The sequence below is a fragment of the Camelus bactrianus genome, chromosome 1 (genome assembly GCF_048773025.1).
Source record: "Camelus bactrianus isolate YW-2024 breed Bactrian camel chromosome 1, ASM4877302v1, whole genome shotgun sequence".
Taxonomy (NCBI): Eukaryota; Metazoa; Chordata; class Mammalia; order Artiodactyla; family Camelidae; genus Camelus; species Camelus bactrianus.
This window is the reverse complement of record NC_133539.1, coordinates 59,764,357-59,785,880: the sequence shown is the minus strand read 5'-3', so window position 1 is coordinate 59,785,880 and position 21,524 is coordinate 59,764,357. Positions and strand designations below refer to the sequence as shown.

At 41.9% G+C, this 21,524-nt stretch overlaps 1 protein-coding gene across 15 annotated transcripts in view; it reads right to left on the bottom strand.

The window, feature by feature from the left end:
• KALRN (kalirin RhoGEF kinase) overlaps positions 1 to 21,524 on the bottom strand; it is a 616,794-nt gene that overhangs the window by 210,272 nt on the left and 384,998 nt on the right. For all 15 annotated transcript variants that reach the window (XM_074364800.1, XM_074364803.1, XM_074364805.1 and 12 more), the window contains exons 25-27: positions 20,994 to 21,103; positions 7,012 to 7,081; positions 4,533 to 4,622 (exon numbers count right to left, since the gene is read on the bottom strand). In XM_074364800.1, the coding sequence (XP_074220901.1) occupies positions 4,533 to 4,622; positions 7,012 to 7,081; positions 20,994 to 21,103 (270 nt within the window). The remainder of the gene's footprint in view (positions 1 to 4,532; positions 4,623 to 7,011; positions 7,082 to 20,993; positions 21,104 to 21,524) is intronic.

Below are 21,524 nucleotides of genomic sequence, written 5' to 3'. Positions count from 1 at the left end.
GGAGAGAAGAGAAAAGAAAAAGGGCAGACTGTTCTTTGATGGGGAAAGGAGGGTAAAAGAGGAACAAGAGATATAAAGATGCATACAGAAATAGAAAAAAAAGGAGAGGTGGGAAAAAGGGAGAAACGTTAGGGAAAGAAAGTAGATTTGTGAAAGAAAAATGGAATCAAAAAGAAATGGAGGAAGATAAAAGTAGAAAAAGGAAGTGAAACTGTAAATACAGGCAGAAGGGTGGAAGAGAGGTGAAGAAGTGGGGATGAAGGGAAATAAGCCCAGAACGGAGGGAATAAGAGGGGGACAAAAGAGAAGGGAATGCAGGGAGGGGGAGGGAGGCACGGGTGTCTATTCCGATGGCTGCCACCTCTGTATGTGTCCACAGCCTCCTTCTTAAAGCTGCACAAGAGCAAATCTCTTGTACCAACCCTCCTCGCTTCAAATTCCACACATTCCCAACTTGGAGTCTCCACTTTATTCCTTATCACTTTCTCCCTGCAATGACCTCTCTCATCCTTCAGGTCTCTTGAGCTGGAAACCATGGAGTCATGTCCAGTTGTTTTCCCTGGTGTAAGTCCTTCCTTTCCAGTTTCACCAACAATACTCACATCATTCATTCCCAGGCTAAGATCTTGGCCTCCAACCGTTGTTTGTGCCTCTAGGCCCTCACCCCAGTCCACTCTCTGTCGTCCTCCAAAATGACCTTCCATGCCCCAAGGTCTGGGTGTTGTGAAGGTTAGTGAAGGGTACATTTTAGTTCCTTCCCTCAAGAACCTTATATTCTAGCTGGCTGAGACTTTCAACCACCCTCAACACACACAAAATAGAGAGCAATGAGAGACAAGAGAAGGTATCCTCACTGGTTACAGCCAGCGAGAACAGGGAGAAATCACTGGGCCTGGGAGTGGTCACTGAAGTTTTAGCCAAGACAAAGCCTTCAGCTAGGGTTTAAAGGACAGGTAGAGGTTGGTGAAGTGAAAGTCGGAGGAGTGGCACTCTATAAAGGGAAGACGTATAAACCAAAATACATGGGAAATAATCACTGTGTCTTCAGAGGACAATGAGGACTATGCCTGAGCACATGGTCCTCCTTATCCTCCAAAGACCTCATTATCATTTAAAGAGAACGCACATTGAGATTCTAGAAAAAGTGAAACTACAGTTAGACAAGCAAGATGTATGTAGGCCACCGATGGAATCGAGCTAGAGGAATGAATTAGGATTTGATGGTGAGCTTCTCAATGATAAAGTACTGCAGATCTTAAAAAGAAGAAAAACCATGGTGAAAGCAATGCTTCAGATAGATGAATGCAGGCCTAATAGCAACACAGAGGGTGGAGACTGGGGAACAGACACAGAAAGACCAGTTAGGAGATCGCTGCAAAAGCCCGAGTGTGTAAACACAGAGTCCCCACGCGATCCAGGGATTCCACTCCCACGTACATACCTGAGAGAAACCAACACACATGTCCACATAAAAACTTGTATAAAATGATCATAGCAGTATTATTAATAACAATGAAAAGACAGACACAATTCAAATGTTCATCAATTGATGAATGAAAAAACAAAATGCATTATATTCATACAATGAAATATTACTTGACCATAAAAATGAACAAAGTACCGAGACATGCTATAACACAGACACACCTTGAATACTTTACGTTGAGTGAAAGACACCACAAAAAAGGTCACAAAAGAACACACATTACATCATACCATTTTTTAATGAAATACCCAGAATAGGAAAATCTACAGAGATAGAAAATAGACTGTCGGTTGCTTAGGGCTCGGGGAGTAGGTCAGAGGGCTCGGTGGAGGGGTGATAGCTAAAGGGTGTGGGGTTGCTTTTGGAAGTGATGAAAATGTTCTAAAGTTGACTGTGGGGACGGCCGCACGTGTCTGTGAATATACTAAAATAAAATGTACCCTTTACATTTGTGTATAATACATATCTATATCTCCAGGTGTGTAATGTGGGGGCTTGCCATAAACTGAGATTAGTGAGAACAAAACATTGGAAGGATTACAGGAAACATTTTAAAGCTAGACAAGATAGGACTTGCTACGTGGTTGTGAAGGAAGCCAAACAACCGGAAATAAAACAAAAAATTCCACTTCCCGCCAACCATCCCAGAAAGTAGCAATTTTCTCACTCACGTGCCTCTTCCCCAGAGGTGTGTCGTTACAGCAGGACTTGTTCAAGGAAAATGGGCAAAACAGCTGGTGGCTGGACCCTCTTCGGGCAAGTGAGCATTGTGAGTTTATCGGGGGGCCTTTGGCAGGAGAGGACAGGCAGTCACACGCCTCTGGTCAGCTTCTCTCTCTGACCAGATGCCCAGCTCTGGGTGCGCTTCCTGTGTAGAGCAGGGAGGGGCTGCCTCCCGTGCCTGGGTCCCCCCAGCCAAGTTACAAATCACACAGCCTCACAGCTCCCACATCCGGAGTAGAAAATTCTGGGTCCTGGGAATGTGCGGGCCTTTCTGCGACTTGAGTTTTCTGTGCTCTCTTTACAATAATGGATAATAAGGGATTTTCTTTATTGAGGGTTAATTTTTTATAGATGTGGGCCTAGAGCAGATGGTTTCTGAGGGCAGGGCTTAGGGAAACCCACCTGATGGAGTGGGAAAAAGCCGCACAGACTCTGCTTTCTGGAAAGCTTCGGGAACAATCCGGAGAGTGTGCTGCTCTCCTCAGCCCCCAGCCACGCCCCAGGGACTCCTATTGGGCCGGTTTTCTGGCTTCCATTGGCCTTTCCAACTAATACACAGGCTCCTCAGGCAGCATGCAGGAAATGGGGGGTAGGGTGTGAAATCTGGGGCATATTTGACTTACAAGTCAAAGTTGAGAAATTGGCTAGAAACAGGGATATGAGGAATGCAGGACTAAAGGAAAATACAGTTTAACACCAGACACTGTAACATGGACAAAATGAACTAGGCAAACCACCAGTCAACCTCCAGGGGCCCACGGGCCAGGGGAGGTGTGGTCATAGAAAGGTACATTGTTAACCTGCCAAAAGGCAATTGTTACAGATGCTGTGGAGAGGCACAAACCGTACTGCAAGCATAGAGAAATGCAAGGATTCAGGCAGGAAGCAACGTGTGACCTTTAAAGGATAGGAAGAATTCTAAGAGCGACTGTGCGTGTGTGCACACGTGCGGGCAGAGGGGTCAAATCCTTTCTAGGCAGCGAGAGCTGTGTGAGCAAAGATAAGGAAGCAGAAGAGTCAGAGGCACACTCAGAACACAGGTCATATGCACTCAAAACAAATTCAAAGTTGAAGACAGGACACACACAGTGCTTTAAAACCTCAAAAAGACCCTTCTGGATGCTGTTGATAAATAATCAACCAGAAGCATCATAAGAGAAATACATTGTTTAGCAAAGGTAATAAGGTACAGGGCATCTAATAGGATGGCCAACACGTGAGAGAAGTACTTTTCTTGGGTTTTCTGTTCTATCAAATTCCAGTTTGGGACCATTTCCATAATAATACTCCATTAAAAAAAATCATGTCTGCTTTTTTTTGTCTGGCTTTCACCCAGTCAAGTGTCATTCTGTCACTTAGCCAACAGGATACTCGTAGAATCATTTCTACCACAGCAGTGTCAGGCTAGAAAGATGCTCAGAGAAGCTTTATTTTGTGAACGTGAGTATGGGAGCCATGTTCGAATGTCCGATTCCCCAGGGGGCCTGGCACACTATCTTGCACACAGTAGACAGTCAAATGTGTAAGGAAGGAATGAGGTAGGCAGAAAGACAGACTGATAGACATTAAAAGAGGTACCTCAGCTCTGAGTCTTCTCTTGGCTTCCATTACAGCACAAGTGCTCAACCCTGGCTGCATGTTCCTCTCACCCAGAAATGTGTGAAACCCTCAACGCCCAGGCTAAGCCCAGGCTGATCTTACCAGAATCAGGGATGGGGCCCAGGAACCAGTATTTTTCAAAGCTCCGCAGGTGATTCCAATGCGTAGCCAAGCTTGAAACAACTGCATTAGAGCAGGGATTCTCAAACTTGAGTGGGTGTCAGCATCACCTGGAGGGCTTCTTAAAACTCAGGTGGTTGGGTTCCAGCCCTGGGGATTCTGATTCAACAGATCTGGAGTGGGGTCCAAAATATGCATTTCTAACAAGTTCTCGGTGATTCTGGTGAGGCTGGGCTGAGCCCACACTGAGAAGCCTTGCATTTAAGGATGCTGTATATGTAGTTGAAGTGCAACACCTTAATCAGAACCTGTATCACAGCACGCCTCCTCTACACGTGACATGCATGGCTCGCTCGGCTTGGGCTGGAGACATGGAGTCCAATGTGCCTTATTTGAAACCAAAGCACTTGGCATAGGATGGAGTAAAACAAAAGATAAAACATGGAGAAAAACAAAAAAGTTGTATTTATCTATGAGAGAGAGACTTGGGGTGGCCAGTAAAGAAAAATGAGGGACAAAGGACAGTTAAAGACCCATTATCTCAAAGTAGAGAAGCATTTCCACCTGCTCATCAGTGGCTCAAGAATGGAATTTCACATCTTACATCAAAGAAGGTGCCTGCGTGCTCCAGGATCAGCTGGTTGGAATCAGGCTTGTTTTTACAGTAGGTGACGTACATCTGAAATTTGTCTGCCTAAAAAGAACAAAGACAATTATAGATAAGTATCCATCAGTTGCTCCCTCCCGTTGACTGTGCAGTTGAGCCCCAGATGTTGTGTGCTGCAGGATTATCTGTGGCAAATGTTCTGGGCTCATCGAGTCTATGCTCCCCCAACAAACTTTGGGATACTTTCCTCCTATCAGTGGGGCAGGGAGGGTGGGGAAGCTGGCTGAAAGCGAGCTCATTGTAATATTAGTCTGTGCAAGGTAGAATTAGACAAACCAATCCACATATCATAACGTATTCTGAAGCTAGACAGAAATTGAGAGATTCTCCCCCTTTTTAGATTACCTACAATTACGCTTCCTATCTTGAAAAATGACAGCATTGGCTCTACAAACAAAAATCAAAGAATGAAAATGAAGCGGGATCTCAGACGGAGATCTGCTCATGCTCCAAATGTCTCCATTGCGGGCAGTATGCAGGTCCTGCCAAGCGACTATGCCACCATCCCCCCTTTCCCAGAAGCAACGAAGGGTGGGGGTGGGGGTGGGGAAGGAGCTCAGGGGCAGGGTCTGAACGATGAGTCCTAACCAGACTGCTACTTCAAGTTAAGAACCTTGACTTGGTGAAAATTCATTTCTTATTACTCTTGAGATCCTCTTTGTTAGTGCCACACACCCCTTCCACTGGAAACATTGTGTGTATCTTGGCCATCAAGTATTTTTCCCATTTGTGAAATGCTGCCCATCTTGGTGCGTATAGAACATTGGGGATATCCTCTTCTGAGGGCAGCCTAGATATGTGTTAATTATAGCAGGTTTCATCTAGCCAGCACTTTCCCAAGTGCTTTATGTATATTAACTCATTTGATCCCTAGAGGATTTTATGAGGTGAAGTTCTATTATAATCATCCCCATTTTACAGATGTGAAGTGGTGGCATCAGCTAGTTAAGGAACTTTAAAGTCCCACAGTTAGAAAGAGGTACAGCCCAGGCAAGCTGACTTCAGGCTTCTTGGTCATAACCATTACCGTTCAATACATTACCAACAACTCTATTGCTACCTTTTACTCCTGCACTACACTCATACATTAAGATTATGAGACTCAAGAAAGTCACTTTGGGATAATTCTTGGCAAAATGCGCAGATTTTATGTAATCACTAAAGGTTTTATGAAATCAATCTTAGGGTTTATACACTATCTGGGAGGCATTTATCATCCCTAAGAGATGCTGATAAATCATACTTATGGTTGATGGTAAGGCAAATTCACATAATGCATGAAACAAGATACCAAAAAAAAAAAAATCCCTTCATTTGACAGTCCATCTCAGTTTTTCTCCACGTTGGCTGTGCGAGGGATCATAACTTATTTATCAGCATTTATGTGAACTATGCATGGGCTCATGTATTTAGAGGTAGGAAATGTATTAACACAAAATACGACGGCAGTCTGAGACTTCCTTAAGAAATGAGAGTACGCCAGGAAGCACATTTTACGGTTTCATGAAAAGGTCTTGAGTTGTGGGACAAACTATGATATTTATTACACGTCAATGGACTAGCCAACATCCTAGCTCATCTGAAATGTTTCCATCTATAATATTTAAAACATAATCATAGTCCTGCCTATTCCATAGGGCTAAGAGCATAAACTCTCTGAATCAGGAAGAATTTGAAAAAGTAATTAGCCCATTACGAGTGGGAGTTTTAAGTAGATAATTATTGAACATTGGAACTCCTGACCCTAGGGGAGGATTTCCACGTTTACTTGTACTTACTGTACTAGGTGAACCAATCTGGAGATGTTGGTCCTCCTACCATGAACACGGACTCAGAAAAACGTGGTGTGGAGACGCTAATGGAGACTAATGTTTTCATTTGCACAATTAGAACCTGATACATTCAGCCCATTTACTTGGCCCATGACAACAGCACCAAGAAAAAGAATGACTAGACACATATCCTGTAGGTCACAGGATAGATACCCAAGGAGGCTCTATTAAGGAAGAAAATGTGACCAATGGTTTGGTGGATTTCTAAAGTTTGAATTCCTTAATCCTCATCCTGTTAAAAACAAAACAAAGTAACTCGTGGATGGAGCTGGAGTAGTTCTTCTACCAAGGGTGGCGGTCTTGTTCCAGTTTCCTGATACCTCAACTTTAGAAAGTTCTTAGAGAGCTTAGGTGGAGCTTGGACATGACATGTAAGGACCTTTCCCAAGGAGGGCTCTGCTCCTCAGGGGTACAGACTGCTTCTTTCAGATCTACATGGCCCCTCTCTCCAGTCCCTGGTCCTATGTTAGCATGTCAGGGACCCCAACCCCCAGCTCAGGCACCAAATAGTGCTGTCATCTGGTGCCAACTGCACTCCTGGAAAGCATGGGGCAGGGGGAGGAGAATAAGTTCAGGTTGGTTACCCAGGTAACAAAGCAGTGTCCCACATCCTCAGGCAGCTGCTCGTACTTCTCCAGCTCTTTGAGGAAGATGCTGCAACGGGAGAGAAAGGCCGAATCAGACATCTCTGTACTGCTGACACCCCTCCCTGCCAGAGGCTTACACTGAGGCCAACCTAACCTTACAAACACCATTATTTACACATGGCTTCTCCACCCTCTAAGTGATATGTGGTAAGGAGCAGTTTTAAAATATGTTGGAACTCATTTCATTAAAATTTGTATTAATTGATTAATTGGTGCTACTTAAACTAATAATGTTTTCCTCAAGGGTTTACACTTCTCAGGATGAAAATAATGAAATGATATACTCGTGCAGGGGCATTTCCTTTTAACGGTAACTACGACTCTAATTTTTTTTATACAAGTAATCTTGAGAACATTGTAACATTTAAAAAAAATATGGATATAGGTATCAAAAAGAACAAAATAAATGTCATCTATGATCCCAGAGGTGAGTGTAAAAAATTTGAATCCTACACTGACTTCTTTCCAATTCTTGGCTTCTTTCTTCCACTAGTACCCAATCTTTGTAAAAACTATGAGTTACTGTTTCCTAATGCAGACATTGTCAGGAAAGAAAATTTAATGGGGAAAAAGTCATGATACATTTCAAAGCTGAATTAAATTACTACTGAATTATCTGCCAGGGTGGCTATCTGAATCCTGGCTCCTTTCTATGTTAATAAAGAAGAAAGGGTTGACTACACCTACTTCAAATTAATATATTAAGCAACTGATCTGAGCTCAGAGAATATAAGTCCAAATTAGCCAGAATCATTGGAATAGAATTTGCTTTTTAAAAATCACACAAAGTTTTTCAAATAGAAAATGAGGCTGTGGGGAAACATTCTGATGGAGACGGAAGACAGTATACTCTTTGCAAAGGGCTATTTGACAGTATCTATCAAAATTAAAAATGTACTTATCTTTGTCTCTGCAATTTTAATTTTGGATAATGTCCTATACTTGCAGTCACACATGTGTAAGATGAAGTATACACATGTGGATTCATTGTGGCACTGTTTATAACAGCAAAAGATGGTCTGTAGATGACAAAAATGTGCCACATCTACAGAACTATATGTTATGTAGCTGTAAAAATGGCAAAACTTTTTATGTTTTCATATGGAAGATCTCCAGGCAGGCTGTTAAGTGAAAAAAGCAAGGTGTGGAAGAATGTATCTAACATTCTGCCTTTTGTCTAAGTCGGGAATATATACTCTTATTTTCAGCCTGAGAAACTAATGGTCAAAGTGTACAACTTCAGTAATGCAAGATGAGTTCTGGAGATCTGTTATACAGCTTAATATCTATAACACACCTTACTGCATTGGATACTTAAAATTTGCTAAGATGGTAGATCTTCTGTTAAGTGTTCTTATATAACAATAATAGGGGAGAACACTTTGGGAGGTGGTAAATACATCTATGGTCTTGATGGTGATGATGGTTTCATGGGTGTATACTTATGCCCAAACTCATCAGGTTGTAGATATTAGATTAAGTAGGTTTTTAATCATCAATCACACTTGAATAAAGTGTTTAAAAAAGTCATTACCCAAAATGAAAAGACAACCTACTGAATGGGAGAAAATATCTGCAAATGATGTAATTGATAAGGGCTTACTATTCAACATATATAAACAGCTTACACAACTCGACATCAAAAAAGCACACAACCCAATTTAAAAATGGGCATAAGACCTGAATAGGCATTTTTCCAAAGAAGACATACAGATGGCAAACAGGCATACGAAAAGATGTTCAATATCATCATCAGAGAAATACAAATTAAAATCACAATGAGTCATCACCTCATATTAGTCAGAATGGCCGTCATCAAAAGGAACACAAATAACTAATGTTGGCAAGGATGTGGAGAAAAGGGAGGCCTTGTACACTGTTGGTGAGGATGTAAATTGGTGCAGTTACTGTAGAAAACAATATGGAAGTTTCTCAAAAAACTAAAAATAGAACTACCATATGATCCAGAAATTTCACTCCTGAGTATATATCCAAAAAAAAAAAAAAATGAAAACACTAATTTGAAAAGATACATACACCCAAATGTTCATAGCAGCATTATTTACAATTGCCAAAATATGGAAGCAACCTAAGTGTCCAAGAGGTGAAAAGATAAAGAAGATGTGTTATTTATATATAATATATATACTACCCAGCCATAAAGAATAAAATTTTGCCATTTGCAACGTGGATTGACTCCGAGGGTATTATGCTAAGTGAAATAAGTAAGACAGAGAAAGACAAATACTGTATGATGTTACTGTATGTGGGGTCTAAAAAACACAACAAAGTAGTAAATATGACAAAAAAGAAACAGACTCACAGATATAGAGAACAAACTAGTGGTTACCAGTGGGGAGAGGGAGGGGCAAGATCAGAGTAGGAGATTAAGAGGTACAAATTACTACGTATAAAATAAGTAAGCAACAAGGATATATTGTACAACACAGGGAATATAGCCAGTATTTTATCATAACTATAAATGGATTATAACCTTTAAAATTGTGAATCACTATGACCTGAAACTTACAACACTGTCCATCAACTATACCTCAATAAAAAAAGAGTTGAGCAAATAGACTTCCACATGTGCAAAATGACATGTAAAGAAAAGCATTCACTGCAGTACTGCATGAAATAAAAGAGGGTTGGAAATGACTCAAATATACTTTTTTAAAAAAGTCATTACCATAGGAAACCAGGTGAAGGAACAGGGTGGATGACGATAGTGATGAGTGACTTTTCTCAGTCTATACCTGTTTTTTTTTTAAAGCATAAAACAACAAGTTTATTTCTGGCTCATGCTACCTGTGGGTCAGTAGGGAGGAGGATATAGGAGTGTTTACTGACCGTGGGATGTAACCAGAGACTGCATGGGGGCAGGGCTCTCCCAGGAAGTTTGGGGACAGGATACACAGAGTGGCTTTGCCACAGCTCACTCTGGGACCAGCACAAAGCCTCAGTTCCTGGCTGCAGTCTTCTAGATCAGCTTTGACGGTGCGCAGACACTGTTAATGTTCTGCCTGTTTAAACTCGGACTCCTTTACCATGTTTATACGCATCAGGCAGCTGTGTGCTTTAACTTCCAGGCGTCAGTATCTGTGTCTCCTTGTCTCTTTTTTGAAAGACTGCCCTCAGGTTACTAGAACTCCGTTTGAGAGCCAGATATCAACCTACACTTTTCTATTTAATTTTTATTTTAAAAACTAATTCAAAAATTAAAGGATATGAAGCAGGTCTGAATTATTCCAATACTTACCTCTACCATTAGAACAAATACATTTTATTGATTTGACGTACACTCCCTGGTTCCTGTTGCCCAAGCATTCTGGCAGTATCTTATAATTACAAGCGGTTATGGGCTGTATGTATGTGTTACTTGTGTTCCCCCTTCAATGACATAGAAAGATGTTGGTTTTGGTTTAAAGAAATACATATGTGCAATTAAAAAGTATTTGGCAAGTCATATCTGGAAGGCCAAAATGCTAATAATGACTGGTGGGGTCACAGAGGATACATATTTTTGTCCACCTACCACTTAAATTTTCTGCAATAAATGGGTATGACTTTAGTAATAAGAAAAAGTCACCTAAAAATTTTGAAGACTCCTAGTGGTACCCATTTGATGATAATCATCTTTCCCCTGAATTTTAGAGTATCCTGATCTGAATCACGGAAGGAGTGATTATAATGCTATTTGGGCTTTTGAAAAGCAAATATGTAGCACTCAAAAATCAATAAAGTATCATATTTGTTGCTACTTTAAGAAGAACTGCAGGTGACACACATGTATTTAATATGACTTCTAAATTAGAAACAGAAAAAAAATTTATTTAATACCATCACTGAGGATCAAACTTTTTTCACAGCCAAAAAGAAAACATCTTTTTTTTTTGCTGTTGTTGTAAAGAGAAGCAACCTGGTTTATTACCATATATACATAATGAAATATAATATGTTACTATAGATATATTAATATATTTGTGATATGTTATAATTTTTATTTCTGGAACTGAATTCTAGAAGTCATTTATTATGTGGTTCTTTTCCATGGGAACACTAAATACTATAATGTACAAAATCTTCAGAGGTAGTTTTTCAGGTGTTGAGGTACTCTTCATGTGGTCATTTCTTACCCTTCAGTGTGAGTCTCAATGAAGACAATGGGTGAACTCCAGCTCTGAGCCAGGATGGACTGAACAGGCCTGGGGTTGGGGCTGGAATGGCTTGGCAAGTGGGGAAAGAAAACCTGATGGGCTCTTCTAGGACAAGGACTTGTGAAAGAAAAAGAACTGCTTTAAAGAAAGGAGAACCAGGAGGAAGAGAGTACTTGGAAGCAGAGAGAAAGAGGAGAATTTGGAGTCCAGGGCATGTAGGATAAATGCTCTCAGCTCGTAAGAAACCTCCACTTCCCCACTCTCAGCCTCGCACTCCAATCCCCTCACTCTGACTCCCATAGTACACATGCTCTTCAAAGTCCTTTAAAGGCGATTAAATAAATGATACAACCTAAATCATGACATTCCATACAGGATATAAAACTGTATTCTTTATGAAGACAAATATATATATATATGACTGAAACATTATGCTGTACACTAGAAATTGACACATTCTAGCTGACTATACTTCAATTTAAAAAAAGGTAATAACATATATCTTAATATCAAAGAGCCTAACTTTCAAAAACAGAAAGGAAATCTGGGCCAAAAAGAAAAAGCATTGTTGTTAGAATTTCAGGATCTTTTACATTTATGTTGCTGAGATTACATGTAAGTAAAGAGTCTTTCAAATAAATGAGAGGAAAAAAGCCTGTATTCTTGCTGTTGAAGTTGCAATGACTCCGTGATGACTCAGAGAGAGCTTCTCTCTTTCCTTGACTTATGACCCAAGGTCAGTGGCCTGGTCACTTAAGGTTAATTTTAAGCAGACAGTGGTAATTATACCCACAAAGCTGATAATTGATCTTGATGCTGAAGATGGTGCTAGCAATTTCATTTAAAATCTTGGTGATTTAAATAGAGCAATACCCTGACTTTTCGTGACAGCAGCTATCAAAAACCAATGGAAAGATGCTCTCTTTGGAAATTCTCAAGAAATGAAAGCACTTTAAAATGAATTAAGTCCATAGAATATCATTTCTACAATTACTGCCTTTCCAAAAAATGAAGGTTTTAAGAGCAAATGCCACTAGCCCCCCTACTATGGTCCCAGGACTCACTTTCCTTTCCTCCCACAACCAAGCACAGGTTAAAGAATCAGAATTAGCACCTAGTCACAGCTGTGAGGGGCTCCTCCAAAGTCCCATTTTTCTCATTTTAAAATAACCTCATGGGGTTGTTGTGAGGACTTAATAAATCCATGAAGGTGAAGAACACAACCCAGTGCCTGGCATACAGCAGGCACTAGTAAACATTAGCTCTTCCAATTGGTGCTTCCCAATCTTCCTCCACTCCACTCCTGGAGACTTATTCCCAGGGAGCTCTCCCCACCAAGCCCCTGGTGGAAAATATGTAATAGATTACCTTTTCCTAAACCACATCCTGGGAAAATCTTGATTGGGTATTACACACAAATTGGATTTCAAGGTCACCTATCATTTAAGTCTGGGAAATGCCGGGCTAAACTGGTTTCTGTACTGCAGGACTTTTGAAATTCTGTAATATGATGAGGCACACTATAAATCTCTGAGGTAGAGACAGTGTGCAGGGCTTCCCAAACTTCTTTGCAAGGAGAACACTTTTGGGGGAAGTATCAGACTTTGCCTCAAGGAAAATTCTTGGAAAACATTAGTTAGTGGGCCCACGACCTGGCTGTGCACTGCCCTCTGGGGTTTAGATCTGAGCATCTGTACTGCTTAGCGAAGCTCCCTGGGTAATTTTAATGCATCCAGCCCACAGATCGGCTTTTGAAGGCAAATGCCCCATTCCAGTGTGCTCCCAGTTGGCAGACCCGATATCAACTCCGTATGACTTCATTTTATAAAAAAAGCGAAGGAGTAGAAAAGCTACTTGTCTTGTGCTGGGCATCTCAATTCATAATTTTGAGTAAGATGTGCTCTATCATCTCGATGTATTTGTTGAAGGCAAGTGGCGATATCAAACTCTATTTTGCTTTTATATTTGAAGCTTATGAGGATGACAGTATCATTCTGCCTACTTCAAATAGACATGATGAGTTTAAATTAAAGCACAAGAGGGCCCAACACTCTCCACAAATGATGGAATATTCCACCTCCACTGTTCTGTAGCAACACCTCAGTCCCCACCATTGCGGTGATTATTGTATCACGGGAGAACAAGCACAGCAAGGAGTTTAAGTGTTTGTGTGAATGTCTGGGGCTCTTCCAGAAATGAATAAAGCTTTTAAAGAAATGTCAGGATTCAAATCCTGTATGTCATCACTTATACGTGGAGTCTAAAAAACACAACAAACTGGTAAGTGTAACAAAAAGAAAGACGCACAGATACAGAGCACTAACTAGTGGTCACCAGTAGGGAGAAGGAAGGTGGAGGGGCAGTATCGGGCAGGGGATTAAGAGGTACAAACTACCAGGTATAAAATAAGCCACAAGGACATATTGTACAGCACGGGAAATACGACCAATATTTTATACTAACTATAAGCGGAGCATAACCTTTAAAAATTGTGAATCATTATGTTGTACACCTGTAGCTTATGTAACATTGTACAGCAACTACACTTTAATAAAAAAAGAAATGTCAAGATCTAAGCAATGTCATTACTCTATCAAATTATTGTGATGTAATACGTTATGCAGCTACTTTATGAGGAAAATGCTTCCCTCTGGCTTTGTATAGAATCCTAGGAAATGAAACCTCTAGCATTTATTGTTAGAAAAGCTTTGTGAGCTTTGCCATTAAGTACTATGGAAACAGCATTCCATTCCAAAGGCACCCTGAGTCATTTTGATTTTGTTACTCTTGCCAAAGGTAAATTTGACCTGTAGTCTTACTGCTTCTGGAAAAGCGTATCCTTCCCCGAGGAACTCACAATGTGGTCCAGAAGACAGACCTTTATGTCAAGGGTGCAGCTTGCACTTAAAGGGGAATAAGGGTGATGGTCTTGTGTGCTTGTGCTCTTGTGCATGCATACTTGTTGGTGAGAGGGGGAATGAAGCGGGCTGGGCTGTGGTAAGGGGGAAAGAAGAACAGTGAGGAGACATAAATCAATTAAGTGGGGAGAAAGATGTCAGGCTCACTATTTGCAGGAGGCCTAAGTCACTGCCTTCATCAATGCTTTCATACTAGTGGAGCAAGAGATCGTTTCCAAGGGACCCATTAGTAACCAGACAGCTTCAGAGCCTAGCAGGGAAGAGGCTCTGTCTTGCAGGCCAGGACAGCTGGTTAGCACACCGAGCAGTTATTAAACTAATAGAGAGGCATACGCACTCAGGGAGGGTGCCAGATTGCTCACAAAAGTGTTTAATCAGCACAGTTTGATCACCTGGGCTGAGCCATGCCCATCACTGGGGTCTGTCTCTTCATTTCACGGCAGAAACTTCAGCCTAGGCTAGAGATGAAGGGGAAAGGTGTGCAGGGCTGGCCTCCTACTCAGCGTATGCCCCACCCTCAGCCCCCGACCTCAAGCAGCAGCTCACCTCGAGGCACTGCTATCTGATGAATATATTTTGCTTATATTTTCTAATTTTGTTTAGCAGATGAATCAAAAAGAATTGCACAAATGTAAGTGCAATGTTAAAGTAAAAGATAATTAATCTCACATTTAATGTTATTCATAGCCATTGATGTGCTGTTTAGCAAGTAGGCATGAATGCTAAGCAGTCAGTGTACACAGCTAAAATGAACAGGACTTTGACACATTTAGACTCTATCCTGCTACATCTATAACCAGCAACAGTGTTGACAGCTTCCTGAGAAAGCAAACAGCAACAAAATCACAGCTGCATTTTCTAGGGCCCTTCTGGTGGGTTGTGGAAGGCCTGCAACAGGGGTCATCCCTCAGCGTGTGGCTTTAGGGCCCAAGAAAAATCACAACAGGTCTTCCCCCTCCTCGTTGCTTGGCACTTGAATATGAAGAAAATGACAGTGTGATTTAAGAGGGAGTTGTGAAGACTTGGCTTCTTCGGCTGCGCTGTGAATCAGTTTGGGCAGGTCACAAACCTTTGTAAGCTCCAGTTTCTGTGAAACAAGGGAGTAGACTAGAACGAGATTTTCTTTAAAGGTTTTCTTCCAAACTTAAATTGTAATTCTCTAATTTTTCCGTAAATGGGATAAAACTAATACCAAAGGCATTTGGAGAGGGGGATGAAGCATAGAAGGCACAGAATATGCATATTTTAAAGCCAGGTGTGTGTGTGGGAAGGAGTAGCAGAGACAGAGAAGGCAGCCACCGACCACCTGGCAGTGTGGCCCCGCAGAGGGGCGGTGGCCTGCACATCCTGTTCTCACCACTTGGTGGAGCCAGCTCCTCACCTGGCAGCAACAGATCCACCCACTGCGTTTCAAGGGGTTGTAAAATCAATTCAGTGGGAGGACACCAGCATTAAAAAAGGAGAAATGGAGCCTAATTCAAACTATCAGAGTGCACCACACAGAGTGCGGGTCTTATTTTGAAGAACTTAATTTTCCTATTATATATAATATGCAAGCATGTGCGTATCAGGACATAATGTATAACCTTTTTCTTCTGTTCATGGTAAAAAAATGTTTGAAAAGCACATTGTTGATCCCCCTGTCTGCATTAGGATGGTAGACCCAGGGAGGTCTAGTTCTTCATCCATTTCTCCCCTTCCCTCTTATCCTCAACCGTCCCTCCTCCTTTCTCTCTTTCTAGTCTCCCGACCCCCTTCTATCTACCTAGAACCTCCCTCCAGTACTGCCCCCTCTCCCATCTCCTTTCCTCTCTCCCCCATCTCTTCCTCCCCCTCCACCACCTCATTGTTCTCACCTCTCTCTCCAGGTATTTTATCCCACTTGCCCACTCACTCTGTCTGTCTCCTCCCTTCCTTCGCGCTCCCCTCCATTACCATTCTGACTATCTCCACCCCCCACCTCTGCCTTCCTGTGCCTCAGTATCACAGACACAGATGTGAGAAGACACAGTCTAACTGGGAGTGTGACAGCCAGATCTCCCCAACCCTTGCTCCAGGATTGAGACTCACAAAGTCCTCTCGTAGTCTCTGAGCTTACCGGCTAGACTTCACCACACCCCTCCCTGGGAATGCCTGTGTTCAAACTCTCCTCCATCATCAATGGAGACAGCTCTGTTATTTAAATTCCATCTCAAATGCCCCCTCCTCTGGGAAGCCTTCCCGTTAAGTCAACTGAGGCTATTTTCTTTGCTCCTTTGAACTGCATTTGTGCTCACCTCCACCCTTACCACAGGTACCTCACTAATTCCCAGAACTCAGAGGGCAGAGCCTGGGTTAGATTCCTCACTGGGTACCAGCTCTGTCTCTAAACCAGCAGAGGGCTGACTCCAGGATGGAATTCTGGGAAGATTGTGGAAGTGTGGGCCTTGTTCAGTTGTTCCCCAACATTTTCCACCACTTTCCCCCAACTTGTCTTCACCCTCTGCTGCACACTACCCTCTGCTTCTGGCTGACCCCGGCCACCTGGTGCCCTGGTGGGCTGCCCTGGCCTGACCAGTGCTCCAGGCTCAGCCTCACATAACTCAAGCCCTGATCTGTGAGCCTCGGGCCTGGGGAACACAAGGCTGGGAGGGCCGTGGGTGGTGGCTGAGGCCAAATTGAATAGCTTCTGGCCAGGCCTGGAGGAGGGAGTATGCAGAAGGGATATCCAGCCCTGGCTGTTGGTCACCCACCTGCCTCTCCAACCTTTGCTGAAAACTGACTCACTTTAGGTGACTGCAAGGGTGTGTGACCTGGATGACATACCTATGGAAGAAATGGGGTGAAGTGTGCCTCAAATTTGGGTATCCACATGGAAGCTGGTTAGATATGAATCAGACAAACCAGATTTGGCAGTGCAGCTGGCGGTCTATAGAGTGGGGGAGGGGAGGCCCAGCCCCTGGAATCTACACCTAATCTTTAGGTGGGGGGATGTCACATGTTGGGCAAATCGCTGGCCTCTCTGCTTATACTTGATGGTCCCGCAGACCCTGAACGCTGACAGCAGAGATTTTATAAAAATGCTATTGCCCAGACTCACACATGGCTGTATCTCCAATAACTGAAAAGGAAGACGTAAAGTTCAGGTTTAACTGAAGGTGATGAGCATTTAAAATGAACAGCTGTGCTTACAATCTAACAATCAAGGCAAACTGAAAACAATTATTTTTCCCAATTACAAGTTGTAGGTTAGTCAAAGTGTGGAGACAGAATTAACGAAACCATTACCATTTGGGGGAATCTATTTCTGGAATATACTGCCTCATCTGAGTGATCCTGGAATGCGTAGCAAGATGTAATAGAAATGGAAGTAGTTTCTGAGTAGAGAAGTTTCATGATCTTTACATTTAGTTCTACAGAGAAGAGATGTAATACGAAAACGGGGAGAGTGAAGGGTTAAACTAAGCATCATTCCACTTAAACCTCCAATCTGTGTTAAAACCACCACTCACAGGTAGTAAGTTCTACATTTTGAATTGTTCTTTATAAAAATTATGGTACTTGGGAATTCTCCATTCAAAATCTATATAGATGAAGGGCCTAGAGAAAGATCACACACACACAACTAATACTGATTGTCATTTTTCAAAGTGACACCATTTAAAAGGATCAATACTAACTAGTGGAAATATTTAACATATTCACCCTTGGTCTAGGTACTAATTTCCCAGTGACTCAGCTAGTGTGGTTATACAGGCAGTGTCAGTGTCAGTCCCTCTGCCTCCGAACCCCCTCCCTCCCTCCCTCTTGCGATGCACTGGAAATGAGAGGTGTATGCTTCTCTGCTAGATAGCATTTGATCATAATTTTGAAAAGATGCAAACAACTGGGGTCGAAAAGAACCCTTTCAGGCAAAAAAGTGACTATTTCAGAAAAGTATTCCTGAAGAGCAAACAGGTGTTTGGACCACTGTCTGGTCTTCCCATTAAGAAGTGCCCAGAAAACTCCTTCATTTAGACATTCAATTATTTTACTGGTCTAGAAGGTTCTGGTAATGATGGGGAAAAAAAACTACCTAATGGGTTTTCATGTCTTGAGACTTTCATAAACAAAAGACTGAATTATAACTTGAATGGCATTAGCCATAGTCTGCAAGTTGCAATTCTATTTTTAGTCCATTTATCCATTTGTCCACCAAACAAATATTTACTTAAAGTCTATTTACTTTCACTGCCAGGCAGTGAAAGATGTGGATTCTTATGGAATTGACAGTTTCTGCATTTTCAAAGTTGGCTTAATTGCCATTTTATTTCTTCCTCATTAAAAATTTTAGAAGTATTATGCTTTCTACATTAATCAAAATGTGTGTGGCATAAGTAGAAACATGTGTTATGAGAAGAGGAAAGTCTTAGTCCTCCAAAACCTGTATGGTTAATACGCAGCTTGATTTTCTTGGATGTTCCCTTAAATTGTGGATAATTTAAAACGGGTTTTTTGGTGGATAGCTTTCTAAATGCACTACAGAGTTCCTTGCTTTTTAATGCAGAATATGCCCATGATTCTGGGTTATTACTAACATATGATTATGCTCTACTGTAATATGGTGGCTGTGTTGGGCTCTATACTGGGGCAAAGGATTGTTTGCACTAACACAGGATAGCCCTTGACCACTACGATTTGGGGGATTCTTTTGCCTCTTTTTTTCCCCCCAGTTTATCTGTTTTCTTTCCTGCCAGATTTTACTTTATGCTGCTGGTATCAAACTACTTGCTCAAGGTCTTGATTCTTATTTGCTGTTTCTAAATTGCTATGGGTTTGGAAACGATCTAACCAACAGGTAAAGTGGCTTTTAGGAAGAATAGAAAGGTATTTCTATGGAAAGATAAGAACTTTATCTTTGTGATACCTCTTTTGGTTGCTCAGAAGCTGGTTTTTATTTTCTTCTTGTTTCTTTATAATGTTATAAATAGGTAACATTTGCTGAGTAGCTGTGTTCTCCATCACTGAATTTACTCCTGTACAGAATGCAACATTCCACATGGTTTAACTTGACTTTTTCACTTTATGAGTTTCTTAGAAATATATTTTGTAGCTGGTAGGTAGACTTTCAGCTATTTAAAAGACTACCAAACTGCTTGCTGTAGCTTACTGGAATTACATCATGAAACCAGAACACAGCATGGTTATGCTAGATATTTTGTTACAATTGGTCAGTTTTGAGATGAACAGTCTTTCCCCTTATACACCGACCTGGCAAAAACAGGTCTCAGAGGAGGTGCACATAGCGATCTCTATTTTTATACCTTGTCAGTTTGGTAAGGATATGAGGAAAGTGAGACTTGTTGACTAAATCCTAGAGATCATAAATCAGAAAAGAAAAGTAGTGTAATTTACTGCTTTCCAGGCCCACGTCTTCCCAGATACCCTGCAGGAGACAGGATAATGCTAAGCTGGGCTCAGCTGACAGAATTTGGGATCAAAGGTCAAGAATGGCTTTACGGGATCTTACTATATAGGCAAGAGGAAAGAATATTTCTATGTCTGGAGATTTCTAGACACACCATATGGAAAGTGTTAAAATTTGGATTAAAAAAAGAAATACTGGGAACTTTGATTAAGTACTCCAGAGAGTCAGAAGGTATTTTCACCCTAGGCCTTCATAATCTGACAAGGTTAATATGTCATGGGAACTATGTATTCTATGTTCCCTTTACACTAATGCCATCTGATGACATTCCAGGGGATTAATTATCAGGAGTTGATAAGAAAGGAGTGACTCTCCACCCCTTATTCAGACCTTTCAGAACTCAAGATACTTTTATACCCACTCTTACTTGCCTCTTGGTCATTCTTAGCAAAGGGCCACGCTGACGTCTCATTTTCTAGAGCTGGGCTGTCCGACATGGCAGCCACTTGCCATCTACATTAAATAAAGTCAAAAATTCAGTTCTCAGTAGCACTAGTCACACTTCAAGTGTCCAACAGCCGCACATGACCAGCAGCTCCTGTAGAGCACAGCACAGATGTGGACCATTTCCCTCCCTGCAGAAAGCGCCACTGCACAGTGCGGGGTGACTGCTGTATGTCAACGTTATGTCTTGTGTCTTGAGGTTCCCTCTCTTTGTACTTTGGAAACTGAGTACCATTAGCTGGTTATATAACTAACCAACCAATGTTCTGGCTGACCCTTTGTTAACGACGGAATATGTTGTTTAACATGCTGTAGAAAGATACTTAAATCAAGTTAGGGGCTGGAAAGAAATGAGTTGTGAGGTTTTAGGGCTTTATGATTCTACTTATTTCAACAAAACATACAGGGTCGATGGATGCTCTAGCCTATAAGCTGTCAAAAAATATGTTCCATGAGGTATTTTGATTCTCTCTCTCTCTCTCTGTAGCTGTTTTGCTTGAGGGTGAGGATGATCAGGTAGTTGGGGATGGAGGAAATAGGTTGAAAGAAAACTTCAATGGAATTTGAAACCTAAGGCCCACAGGGTGGAACGGTTAGCCTCGGATGAATTCTATTGTCAGAATTCCCCACAGTTCCAACGAGGAAAAGCTACTTTTATTTCCTCAAAGCCTGGCTATCATTCTGATTGGGTATAAAGATGTTAGGTCCCTTAGGAGATCAGGGTAGGGACACTGCTGAATACATGACTTCACCCTTCGCTAGGAATTTAGGACTACTGTGGAGAAAGAAGGGTGAGTGAGAAAGAAGTCTGACAGCAAGTGACTTAGAAAATGTAACCAGCAACACTTGACCGGGAGAGCCTTCCCAACCAGCTTTGGTCCACTAGTGGGGCAGCTGTGTTGTTGGGTACTTTTGGCCCTAAGAGTGCTCCACTGAAACCCTCCACCAACCTACTTGTTATGAAAATCGTAGATCTCCTGGATGTTGCCAAAGATGATATGCTCCTTATTAAGGATCCCAGCGGGGATCTCCTCCACACCACTGGTCATTTCCCACAGGTAGGTCTGTAAGACAGCGACAGTCCCATCACTGGCAAGCACTGCCCCAGAAACACACATGAAGCAAACAGGGCTTCAACCCTGTGGGGTAAGGCTCGGACTGGGGACACATACAGAGAGTAAAAAGTGCGATGGTAAGTGAGCAGAAGGGGAAGGGGAAAACCTGAATGCCCCATCATCTTGAACTGCTGCTGGGGAAACTCCCATCCTGGACTTCAGCAAGAGCACAACTCCACACCCTTTTCATCTATTAAATGTGTGTGTCGGGGGAGGATGCAGACTTTCAGACTCCACTTAAGTTCACTGACTGTGTCATGGTTTTTATTTTGAATTCAAGTGTCTTACATGCTTTTCTTTGCTGAGTCTAGTTCCAGTCTGAGAAAAGTTTTCTTTTCCAAAGCACTTTAAACTCCCATGCAATTATTAC